The sequence below is a fragment of the Brachyhypopomus gauderio genome, unplaced genomic scaffold, assembly GCF_052324685.1.
Source record: "Brachyhypopomus gauderio isolate BG-103 unplaced genomic scaffold, BGAUD_0.2 sc44, whole genome shotgun sequence".
In the NCBI taxonomy this organism is placed as follows: domain Eukaryota; kingdom Metazoa; phylum Chordata; class Actinopteri; order Gymnotiformes; family Hypopomidae; genus Brachyhypopomus; species Brachyhypopomus gauderio.
Genome location: NW_027506870.1, coordinates 197,368 through 210,550, shown reverse-complemented (window position 1 = coordinate 210,550; position 13,183 = coordinate 197,368). Strand labels below are relative to the sequence as shown.

General features: G+C 43.6%; 1 protein-coding gene across 4 annotated transcripts; it reads left to right on the top strand.

The window, feature by feature from the left end:
* Positions 1-111: 111 nt before the first annotated feature.
* On the top strand, positions 112-12,978 carry LOC143486090 (CMRF35-like molecule 8). Of its 4 annotated transcripts, XM_076985907.1 has the most exons (9): positions 112-226; positions 1,275-1,355; positions 2,378-2,423; positions 2,685-3,002; positions 3,290-3,385; positions 7,615-7,674; positions 7,773-7,877; positions 9,305-9,354; positions 10,538-10,785. In XM_076985907.1, the coding sequence occupies exons 3-9, from the start codon at positions 2,384-2,386 to the stop codon at positions 10,772-10,774; spliced, it is 906 nt and encodes a 301-aa protein (XP_076842022.1). In that variant the 5' UTR covers positions 112-226; positions 1,275-1,355; positions 2,378-2,383; the 3' UTR covers positions 10,775-10,785. The 4 variants fall into 4 exon arrangements, with proteins under 4 accessions (XP_076842022.1, XP_076842023.1, XP_076842021.1 ...); XM_076985908.1 differs by lacking the exons at positions 112-226; positions 1,275-1,355 and having other exon boundaries at positions 2,317-2,423; positions 7,827-7,877; positions 10,538-12,978; XM_076985906.1 differs by lacking the exons at positions 112-226; positions 1,275-1,355 and having other exon boundaries at positions 2,317-2,423.
* Positions 12,979-13,183: the final 205 nt, after the last annotated feature.

The window sequence follows — 13,183 nt, the reverse complement described above, 5'->3', positions numbered from 1 at the left end:
TGCATGTGTGACGCTGGGCGGCGGCAGACGGACGAGACACAGAGTCCTTGTTGCGACAGACGTCACTTTTATTATTATGTGTAAAGCGCTTTGTTTAGCGCACAGAAAACAAGCACACACAACGTGCAGACTCCAACATAGACAACGACGAGCACAAGACACTGCGCGAACGCACATTAAATAGACAGACCACATCAACCCCACGTGATAACGAGACGAGCCACAGGTGAGACGGATAATGACAAGACGCACCCACACCCACGGAGGTACACAGACGCAGACGAATAGACGCAGACAACATTAACACGCCCCAAAGGAAGGGTTCGGGGACCGTAGCGTGACAGCATGCATGCTCATCTCAGTAGGGGGAAGCATCAGACTCCATTGTAACAACTTCTTGGTGTTTAATGAGCCCTGTTCCTGATGAATGAATGTGGGTAATTTACATAACAGATATAAGTTTACAGACTGCCATCATATGTCCAATAATAGTTAGGCGCATACAGGATTTCCATATGAAAAAACTGCTCTCAGTTTTGTAACAATACTGTTCTGTATGTTTATTTACATGTATTTAAATATATTTTAATGAACTAACCAGTGTGGAGTGACAAACAATTAGCAAAAGGAGGGTCAATGTGGAAAACAACTTCTCACCACTAGACGACACAACAAAGTTGTCCATCCTAGAACGTCCACACTTCCTGTGTGACGCCAGCAGCGCGGCGAAGGACGAGACGCCAATCCTTGGCTTTTAGCACACGTCACTTATTTAACGTACAAAAGCGCAGACAGCGCACCTACAACAAGTAGACACACGTATGACTCAAACAACGACGAGCACAGGACGCTGCGCGAACGCACATTAAGTAGACAAACCACATAAACCCCACGTGATGACGGGACGAGCCACAGGTGAGACGAATCAGCATAAGACACAACCGCACCCACGGAGATCCACAGACGCAGACTAGGAGACACAGACGACGTAAACACACGCCCAAAGGGAGGGGCCGGGGTTCTCAACGTGACATCCTGCTTTGACTATGTACAGTACTATAGATCACAAGTGTAATTTCAGTCAATGGACCCTAGCATGTTTCATGGAATTAATACTTTTAAACTAATATTGTTAGTAAGTACTGTATTTCGTCAATTTTGAGTTTGTAAGTACTGCATTTAATTAATACTGAGTTTGTAAGTAAAGTAGTGTATTTCATTAAGACTGAGTTTGTAAGTATAAGTGTAGCTCCACGACGGTGTGCCCCCCCAAGGACAGGAAGCACTCCACCAGGGGCACATGCAGAGTCTGGAGGAGGAGATGGAGGAGGTGTTGGAGGACTCTGACCCAGAAGGTGAGGGGGAGGAGAAGGAGAAGGCCACCACCCGGCCTCCAGCATGCACCAGCCGGCCTCCAACGCACTCTTCCCAGCTGCCCCTAAGATCATCTCAGATATTGCCATACAAACAAGACAAGTGTCATCCACAGGGTGTCTGGTCAAATGGCAGCAGCACACACAATAATGGAAAGATGGGCACAGGAAGTGATGCAACTGTGTTAGGACAGGGAAGTGACTTAGGGAAGGACACCAACTTAAAGCAATGCCCATGTGTATAGCTACCATTTGTCTTCAGTGTCATTATATTTATTGCTATCACAAATTTGGTCTAAATTTTTCTCAGTTTGTACTTGGGGGAGAGAAGGGGACAGGGTGAGGAGGAACAGTTTAGAGAAGGGGACAGGGTGAGGAGGAACAGTTTAGAGAAGGGGACAGGGTGAGGAGGAGCAGTTTAGAGAAGGGGACAGGGTGAGGAGGAACAGTTTAGAGAAGGGGACAGGGTGAGGAGGAACAGTTTAGAGAAGGGGACAGGGTGAGGAGGAGCAGTTTAGAGAAGGGGACAGGGTGAGGAGGAACAGTTTAGAGAAGGGGACAGGGTGAGGAGGAACAGTTTAGAGAAGGGGACAGGGTGAGGATGAACAGTTTAGAGAAGGGGACAGGGTGAGGAGGAACAGTTTAGAGAAGGGGACAGGGTGAGGAGGAACAGTTTAGAGAAGGGGACAGGGTGAGGAGGAACAGTTTAGAGAAGGGGACAGGGTGAGGAGGAACAGTTTAGAGAAGGGGACAGGGTGAGGAGGAGCAGTTTAGAGAAGCCATTATGAAGCAGTGATGAAAGCAGATGATTGTAACAAACTCACATTCCATATATGTGGTGAAACGAGAGAGCAACAGACAGAGAGAGAACTGAAAGAAGTAATGAGAGAAAATACACTGTGATTGGATTAGCCACTCCTCTCTGGTTTGAGCAAGAGATGAGAGCTGAATGAGGAAGTGTCAGATATATAACACACAGTTCACACTGAGCTCCAAACCCCCAGATCAACATGTGGACTCTTCTCCTCCTCTTCTCCAGTCTATTTCCAGGTGAGTTGTCCATTTCCTGCTCACTTTATCATCATACAGGTTGATCACATTATTAGTTCAGGTGGTGACCAGCTGATCCAGCAGGCTGATATAGTGGTGTGGCAGGAGGTCTCCATGTCCAGGACTCCAGAGGTTTGCAGGAGCTCTTTTTGTATTGAATGTAACAGGTAAAGATCACGTAGAGGGACTATGTAGGGCTGTGGATGTTTATAACAGAACATCTTCTGCATTCATTCTATGTTACTATGATTTACTTTACAGATGTAACTGGTGCTGTATCTATGGTAACTGGATATGCAGGATATTCAGTTCAGATCAGATGCCCTTATGAATCTGGATATGAAACCAACATGAAGTATCTCTGCAGAGGAAAGTGTTCTACTTTGACGATTAAAGACATCCCTATAAATTCTAAATATACAAAAGACGAGAGATTCTCTCTAGAGGATAACAAAACAGCCAGAGTCTTTACTGTCACCATCACTGATCTGAGATCAGAGGATGGAGGAACATACTGGTGTGGGATACAGCAGGCAGTACGTGATCACTACACAGAGATTCTGTTAGTGGTTACAGCAGGTGAGTGCTACCTGAGTAAAATTATTTAAATTTCAATCATTGTGTTGCTTTTGACAACACAAATTCAGACACAAACAGACATGTACAAACTACCTTAATTCGAAACAGAGAGCTGTTTAGTCAGCACTTAACACAGCCCTACTTGAGCTGGTTTATGAGGAACATGTAACCAAGGCCAGTTATATATTACAGAATCTCAAATCCCCAAAGTGAAGCTGGGAATTTCATGATTGCGCAAGTGATTACTAACATCTTAACCCTAACCTGCCTCCGTTTCCCTGTCTCAGATGCTGCAAGCAGTATTAACTCACGTTCCACCTGTAGCCCTCCCACACGCTCTGTCAGTACTTCATTACATCCTGGGTCCGCTGGGGCAGTACCAAGTAAGTGCACATATTTTCTCCCATCTAAACAGGGTTTCGAATGTCTTCGTCTCATGTGTTCATGTCATATGAGCAGCTGTGATTCAAGAGACTTGCCAACAGAGGCCAAAATTTCCAGATCAATGGGACCCATTTGATCACATCCGTTCACACTTGCAATAGGATTATTTTGAACACAATGTCCTCACTTTCGCTGTGAAGCCTCGACCAGTTCTCCAGTGATGTTCATACCCAGGGGCATCTCTCCACTAGGGGCCAAAATATTACAAACCAATAATAATTGCCAGAAAACACTATATACCAACAGCCCACAACCATTTGATCTTCAGTTAGGGGCTTTTATCTTCTATCTTTGCCTTTTTCACAAAACAAGGAAAGGCAGACATTTCCAGACATGTAAGGCTAAATCAGATGAGAGTTGTGTATGCTGTTGTATACAAATGTTGCCACAACAAACATTAAAACCAGTACTTTCATGGAAAAGGACACTAACACTATAACCAAGAGGTAAGAAACAAAATGAATGATAAATAATTTGGTTTTGGGGTATCTAATGGCCTATTTGAGCCACAGGTCAAAACCAATCCGTTAAAAAAAGAGACAGAAAGCTAATATAAGAGGAATGTTAATATACACAATTTCTTCAAAAGTAATATTGTTGTGCGATTATTACATATGACAATAATAATGCTGTACAGTACATGTCAAACATCTTCCTATACTTGTACGTACAAGCCAGGACGTGTGTTAGCAGTCTTCGTTTGGTGAGCATGGGGCCTGTCACCGTATGTTTAACCAAGTGAACAGTTCAGGGCACTTCCACTTCCAGCGCACCTGTGGGGCACAATTATGTTGGACCCATGCTTAGAGCATCCAGTGAAAAATAAGAGATTTACTCAGTGCTAATAAATATAGCATTATATATTCCTATTCACCATAACTGTTTTGGATCATTTATTCCTCATTCCTTTTCACACCCCACCACTTCACAGCCGTTGTCTGCAGATACACATCCACCTCCACCTTTGGAGGTGACCGCCTACCAGGTGAAGAGGCAGGTGGAGAAGCTGAAGCCAGGCAAAGCTGCAGGCCCTCATGAAATTGTCCCAAGAGTCCTGAAGGTCTGTGCCTCTCAGCTGTGAGATCCTCCAGCAGTTCTTCAACCTGAGCGTCAAAGTGGAGAGAGTACCGGTGTTGTGGAAAAGGTCATGTCTGGTTCCTGTTCCAAAGAAGTCTCAGACCTCCACTCTCAATGACTACAGACCAGTGGCTCTCACATCTCGTGTCATGAAGGTCCTTGAAATACTTGTTCTGACACACCTCAGACCTCAGGTCAGCCCTTTCCTGGACCCCCTGCAGTTTGCTTACCAGCAGAAGGTTGTGGATGATGCTGTGATCTACTTACTGCAGAAGGCTCACTATCATCTTGACCAGGCCAACACATCTGTGAGAGCCACCTATTTCAACTTCTCAAGTGCTTTTAACACTATTCAACCCCTCATACTGAAGGAAAAACTGATTAAGATGATGGTGGATAAGCAAATGATCCACTGGTTCCTGGACTACCTGTCTGCTAGACCCCAGTATGTGAGAACTGGAACTTACCAGTCTGATCGTCTGGTCAGCAACATCGGTGCTCCACAGGGAACCGTGCTCTCCCCCTTCCTTTTCACCCTGTACACCACTGACTTCCAGTACAGGTCTGACCTCTGTCACCTTCAGAATTTTTTTGACGACTCAGTGGTGGTTGGGTGCATCAAAGACGAACAGGAAGGAGAATACAGAGACCTCGTGGACAGATTTGTTGGGTGGTGTAAAAGGAACCACCTGATCATCAATGTGACCAAAACCAAGGAGATGGTGGTGGACTTCAGAAGGAAGAGGTCCACAATCTGCCCTGTCACCATCATGGGTCAGGATGTTGAGCTGGTGGACTCCTACAAATACCTGGGTGTGCTGCTGGACAACAAACTGGACTGGAAGGCCAACACTGATGCTGTCTACAAGAAGGGGATGAGCAGACTATACTTCCTGAGACGACTCAGGTCCTTCAATGTGTGCAGCAAGTTGTAGGAGATCTTCTACCAGTCTGTTGTTGCTGGTACTATCTTCTTCGCAGCAGTCTGCTGGGGAAGCAGCATCAGGGGAGGAAACACCAGGAAGCTCAACAAACTGATCAGGAAAGCCAGCTGAGTTCTGGGCTGCCCACTGGATGGTTTTGAGGAAGTGGTGGAAAGAAGGTCACACAACAAACTCACTTCTATACTAGATAACACATCACACCCTCTCCATGAGCTACTGGTCAGACAGAGGAGCACCTTTAGCAACAGACTCACTTCTATACTAGACAACACATCACCCCCTCTCCATGAGCTACTGGTCAGACAGAGGAGCACCTTTAAAAACAAACTCACTTCTATACTGGACAACACATCACACCCTCTCCATGAGCTACTGGTCAGACAGAGGAGCACCTTTAACAACAAACTCACTTCTATACTGGACAACACATCACACCCTCTCCATGAGCTACTGGTCAGACAGAGGAGCACCTTTAACAACAAACTCACTTCTATACTAGACAACACATCACACCCTCTCCATGAGCTACTGGTCAGATAGAGGAGCACCTTTAACAACAAACTCACTTCTATACTAGACAACACATCACACCCTCTCCATGAGCTACTGGTCAGACAGAGGAGCACCTTTAACAACAAACTCACTTCTATACTAGACAACACATCACACCCTCTCCATGAGCTACTGGTCAGACAGAGGAGCACCTTTAACAACAGACTCACTTCTATACTAGACAACACATCACACCCTCTCCATGAGCTACTGGTCAGACAGAGGAGCACCTTTAGCAACAAACTCACTTCTATACTAGACAACACATCACACCCTCTCCATGAGCTACTGGTCAGACAGAGGAGCACCTTTAACAACAGACTCACTTCTATACTAGACAACACATCACACCCTCTCCATGAGCTACTGGTCAGACAGAGGAGCACCTTTAACAACAGACTCACTTCTATACTGGACAACACATCACACCCTCTCCATGAGCTACTGGTCAGACAGAGGAGCACCTTTAGCAATAAACTCACTTCTATACTAGACAACACATCACACCCTCTCCATGAGCTACTGGTCAGACAGAGGAGCACCTTTAACAACAGACTCACTTCTATACTAGACAACACATCACCCCCTCTCCATGAGCTACTGGTCAGACAGAGGAGCACCTTTAGCAACAGACTCATCCAGCTCCACTACAACACAGATCGGTACAGGAGATCATTTATACCAACTGTGATCACGCTGTACAACAGACTCATCCAGCTCCACTACAACACAGATCGGTACAGGAGATCATTCATACCAACTGCGATCACGCTGTACAACAGCTCTCCACTGTGCCGGTCGTTACTGCACAGTAATGTGTAACCAGGTCCTGCTCAGTTGCACTCTGTCCATACCAGCTTGTCTTTATAACATTCTCCATATCATCATGCACTGTCACTTTGTCCTTATCAATATTAACTTTGTTAATATTACTGTTGTTACTGAGCGCAGTCACAGCGTTTAGTTAAACACTAGTACTTGCTGCACTATTACGGCATAATAAACATGCCACTACCTTGCACATCAATCTCGTGTAATTTAGATATCTATTACTATTACTCATACTGTTATATTAATAATTGTTTATTCTACTTAATCCTATCTATATCATATATATATGATATATATCATATATTCATTACTCCTGGTACTCTGATATTGTTCTATCTGTATCTTAAATTCATTCTCCTGGTACTCTGATATTGTTCTATCTGTATCATATATTAATTCTCCTGGTACTCTGATATTGTTCTATCTGTATCATATATTCATTACTCCTGGTACTCTGATATTGTTCTTGCTTTCTTTGTAACTGGGCTGCTGCAATAACTGACTTTCCTTCTGGAATTAATAAAGTTCAATCTATCTATCTCTCTATCTAGTCCTTCATTTATATTGGTGTTGTGATCTGACTCCTAGATAGGGTTGTGTGAGATGTTTTCATCACGGTTTCTGTATTTATTATGGTCTGCCTCTAAGTTGTTACTCTGTTAATTTGTTTGGTTACTCTCTTTTGGACATTGAACACTTGCTTTTTACAGACTTTTTACTGTGTGTGTGTGTGTGTGTGTGTGTGTGTGTGTGTGTTTTCTCAGGTCACACACTGAACTATGCTGACCACCCCATCAACACTTCCCGACTAAACACTGCTAAAGGTCAGTGTCATAGAAAAGAGACACACTATGAATAATCTACCTGTCAGCTAATACTGCAGTGTGACTGTGATTAATACTGTTTTCTGACACACTCACAGAAGCCCTCGCTTATGTTTCTGTGGGTCTGGTAGTCATGCTAACTGTACTTCTAGTGACTACAGTAGTGTTGTGCAAGCAGAAGAGGAAGAACATGACATCCTCTGGTAACACACACACACACACACACACACACACACACACACACACACACACACGCACACACACACACACAAAAGAATATAAAACATATCTACATATCTATATATATATCTATCTATCTATCTATCTATCTATCTATCTATCTATATATATATATATATATATATATATATATATATATATATATATATTAGTGGTGGGACTTTAACGCGTTAATTTTGATTAATTGATTACAGGGAAAATAACGAACTTATCAACGCTCGACTACATGTTGGGGTTCAAATTAAGAAACAAAATGTCAAAGTCCACGTTAGACAAATTGACTAATTCAGTGGCGAGATGGATTGCTGTGGACTGTAGACGCTCTCTGTGGTCGAGGGCTTAAGTAAGACGTGGCGAGTTTAAACGCCTCCGCCGCTCGCGGAGTCACGCGCTACGGTCACTAGTAAAAGTATAATCCAGGCTTTACAACAAGCGCTGCTGCGTCAGCTGATGCAAGTTACGAACTGCCGTCCAGAAAGACAATGTCGAAGAAAATCCAGCAGCTGTATGACGAGGAAAGAGAAGTAAAACAGGTTATTGTGAAGAGCGCCACAAATGTGGCTCTGACTGGGGATCACTGGACCTCTGTTAGCAACAAGAATTATCTTGGTGTGACAGCTCATATTAAAGATGATGAATGGAAGATCCAGTCATTTGCTTTGAGCATGCAGAAGACCACTTCTAGGCACTGTGGAGATGCCTGTGGCAGAGGCCTGGGAGATTAAAGAAAGTCTACCATCTAAAATGGTATTAAAAACATCTTCTGATTTACTTCAGTTCTTCTTATTCTTCCAATATCCTGAGCAAAACTCCCAAAATTAAACATTTTTGGTCAGAATTTCCAGTGTTCTGAAAACTGTTTGCTCTGTTTTCTGCACTCATCTATTGGTCTGTGTAGACTGGTGGAAAAATAAACAAGATGTTGAAGTTTATGATTATGTTCATTGATTCATTCATCATTCAAACTTAAATTAATATTTCTCATGTTAAATACTGAAATATGATTAAAATGCGATTAATTTCGATTAATTAATTACAAAACTTCTAATTAATTCGATTAATTAATTATATATATATATATATATATATATATATATATATATATATAAAAGATATCTATATATATATATATATATATATATATATATATATATATATATATATATATATATATGTACATATGTATTTCATATGTATTTCATACATATGTATTTCATATTTGTGTATATATAACCACCCCTGCCTCTCCCTAGGCATTTCAAAGCATGAATGTCCTGTACGTTGATGCACATGCCAAATAAACTTGACACAAACACAGATACACACACAGCAATTTGCACAGTGTATTTTTCTATCTGATAATAACGTAACTTCTTTGGATGTTTTGCAGGCCCGACAGAGATGATACCTATAGGTTCAATGACAGTCACCACTAGAAAGGTGGGTACCTCTGGACTAAGCAGTCCCACCAGGATTTCGCGGGCCTTTTTTGTGATTGTTGCGGGCTAAAATGTTTGATGTTGCGGGTGTTTTTAAAAAAAATTGCGATGGAAGTTGCGGTGTGTTTTTGCTTTTTTGTGAGTACATTACAATAGGGAGTAAATGTTGTATGGTTTCCTCTATTTAGTAGTCCGTTTTAATTATCTATTTACCTATTTATTCAGGGTTGGCAACCTTTCAAGATCGCTTGAAGTGAGATTTGAACCTGGAGGGGGTGGCGAACATTAATTGTTGACCGGGGGGGGCGGGGTTAGCGGACGTAAGTTGTTACCGGGCGGCCTGTAAAATGGACACAAATTAAGTACTATATCGAGATCGATCGCCAGTGGTTGGCGCCAGAGCGAACTAGTAACTCATAGATATGGATCAGAGATAAATAAACTTTAGCCTATCTTTGACTTTAAACTTTATCTCAGTTTAAAGTTTAAACTTATAAACTTTATCTCAGACCCTCGCCGCTTGCGTGCGCTGCAGTGACTTCGCGGGCTACCGTTGCATTGTGGGGATTGTAGTGTTTGTGCGTGCAAAACACCATCGGGCGGCTGTGGCCTGCGGGCCGGTTCTAATAGTAATTAAATATCATCCAGGGGGCCATAGATAATCAATTCGCGGGTCGGATCTGGACAGTTTATCCCCGCTTTCATGTAGTGTACTGGGATACTACTTTTCCCGATCTTTTTGCCGTTATTTTCGTCGCTCATGCTGCTTTCAGTCTGCTCCTCTTGAACGTATATACGGAAGTAAGGCGGGAGTTTGTCGACGTCACATCAAGACGACATCAGTGATTGGTCAAATTTGCGGGAAAGTTGCGGTGATTGGCTGAAGTTGCAACACTGCCCTGAATTCGCGGGGTTTGCTTGAAGTTGCGTTGAAGTTGCAAATCGCAACATCGCGACTTTCTGGAGGGTCTGACTAAGAGTTAAACTACATGCCATCTAGTGGACAGAGATGGTACTGAGTGCAAAAGGCAAATGATGCTAATATTTGTGTGCCTTTTTCTCACAGAATTGTGATCTTGGCTTAAAAAATATTCAAAATCTATCAAGGAAATGAAATATGCATTTAAGATGGATGTGGAATATTCAACACAGACAGATTACTTACACAACTTGTTGTTCTGCAGGATGAGCACATCTGCCACGAGATTGAAGATTCTGAATTGAATCCTGCTGTGAAGTCTACACTCGCCACCATCTACACCACAGCAGAGGAGTCTTCCCAAGCAGTGTACTCCAATGTAGGAGAACCATCTGACTCCATCACCTACTGCACTCTAATTCTGCCTCAGCAGACCCCATCCCACAAACTGAACTCCACTGCAGCTGAAGACACTGTGGTTTACTCCAATGTGGTAATCTAAGTGTAATCAAGCCCATTAATTCAGCCGAAACTTTCTGACTCTCACTGCCAATCTGTCCACAAGCACCAGCAGAGCAACACTGCTCATTTAATCCTCCTTTCAATGGCTACCAACAATTACTGTAACAACTCAGAAAAGCTCTCATCTTGGAAACCGCGCATCTATCATGACTGTCAACTCTACTCAGCTAAGACAAGGGAGCTTTGAGCCACAAAGGAAATATGAAGAGTAGAAGACACAAAGAATAAGTGTGAGGAGGAAGAGACATGTGTGAGGAGGAGGAGACATGTGTGAGGAGGAGGAGACCGAAGACACATTTTAGGAAACAAGACACATGTGAGGAGGTTCTTAGATCTGATCACTCAATTTGTGGAGCTGGCACTGTACACACAGGTATCCTTCCCAACAGAGCCAGCCCTGACCAATGTGGTGCCTTAGGCGAGATTTTGGTTGGTGCCCCCTGCATCATCAATCATTGGGTTGATTGAGTGTCATTAAAGAAACAAAAAAAAGCAAATGACTTAAATATTACCATATAACAAGCAATAAATATAAAGGTGTTGCACAAAAAATATTTTAAAACTATTTTACATAACGTAGTGCAGAGAACAACTTTTAAATATTAATAATAAATAAAAAATATTAAAAACAACAACTACCACCAGTGCAAATCAGGGCAATTTGCCTACTGCAACATTATTATTTCAAAAGTGCATCTGCAATGAACAGTTTTAATATATATTTATTTTAAAACTTGCTGAGCTAAGCTAATAATAGCACCTACTAGGATGGGGCAGTATGATGACAGTGGCGGTTTTCAATAAGATCATACAGAGGGGAAAAAGCCACAATGACGATTGAGTGTTAGTTGTGAGCAGTGTTGGGAACGTTACTTTAAAAAAGTAATTAGTTATAGTTACTACTTGTTCAAAAAAGTAACTGAGTGTCACGTAGGGCAACGCCCCCTCTCGTAGCTGTCACTCTGGGTTCCCTCATGTCCGTGTTCCCTGCCTGTTTGTCCCGCCCTGCTCGTTGGTTTTGATGATTCCTCGTTTGTTACCACGCCCCTGTGTCATTGTCATCACCTGTCCCTAGTTTAGTTCAGTGTATATTAGCCCCTGAGTCTCCCATATCCTTTGTCAGTTGTTTTGGATGTTTGGCTGTTTCGTTCTCTCGTGATTCATGTGCCCTTTTCCCGGTGTTATACTCTGTTGATTCATGCTCTGTTCTGTGTTATCCTGCCTGGTTTTATTTCGTGTCTGTCTTGATCATGCCCCTGTATTTGTCTCACTTGGATGGCTCTCCGGTTATGACTCCTGCCTGTGACTTCGACGACGATTATGGAATGCCCTGTAATAAATCTCGCTCTTCTCGGCGTTTGTGTCCGTCTCCTCGCTCCGTGGCGCAAGCTACGTTACATAACAACCGACCTTACAAGGACACAGCGAGAGAGCGAGACTCTGGTAAGTTCAATCGCTGTAATGAGATGTTGGCTGGTTTAATTCGGTTCGACTCTCCGGTATTACAGCGTGAACGAACCAGAGACAGGAATTCCCCTAGCGCTGTGGGTACAGGGGAGTCTCGTCACTGTAAAAACAAGGCGAAATCACTTTCGGTTTCTAGCTTTAGCGACGAGCTCCCTGATAAGCGCTACGTGTCTGCCCGACTCGACACACGCTACAGGGAGGAGCAACCTGTAGCGCGAGATTCGGGTAGACGGAATGAATGTGCCGACGAGCGTTGGCTTGGCTCTCGGTTGGCTTTCAAAAGCCATTGTGAGCTCCCGATACCTCTGACGAGGCGGAGTCACAATGAAAGCCACCGAGAGGCAGTTGTGTCTGTATGTTCTTCCAGGCGCAGACCAGACCGGGGAAGGAAGAAGACCACGCCCCCGATTCAGAGCCCCGCTGCCACAACGCATGAGGTCGTCACTTACCCTGAGGAGCTCCTCCCTCCTCTGATCCTGCCAGCTTCTCCCCTTAAGACGGCAAAGAATTTTTTGGGGGGGAGTAGTGGACACTCACGGCAAGAGTGGCCGACTCCGCCCCCCAGTGATGTCAGTATGGCGGCCCCGCCCCCCAGTGACGTTAGTATGGCGGCCCCGCCCCCCGGTGACGTCAGTATGGCGGCCCCGCCCCCCGGTGACGTCAGCATGGCGGCTCCGCCCCACGCCTCCACGATTCTAATTTGATAATATGATTGGTTGATAAAACTGCCAATCTATAATAAAAGCTTTCAATGTAAAAGACAAGGGTATGTGACAGATAAACAGAAGTTCCTGGGGGAGGGCCTTTCTCTCTTTTACCTAGAAACAACATTGTGACATATTCTGATATTCTGGTTGATTTTTTATTTCAGCACTGAGTTTTTTTTTCCAGCACAGGTACGAAAAGTGGATTTGAAAGCTGA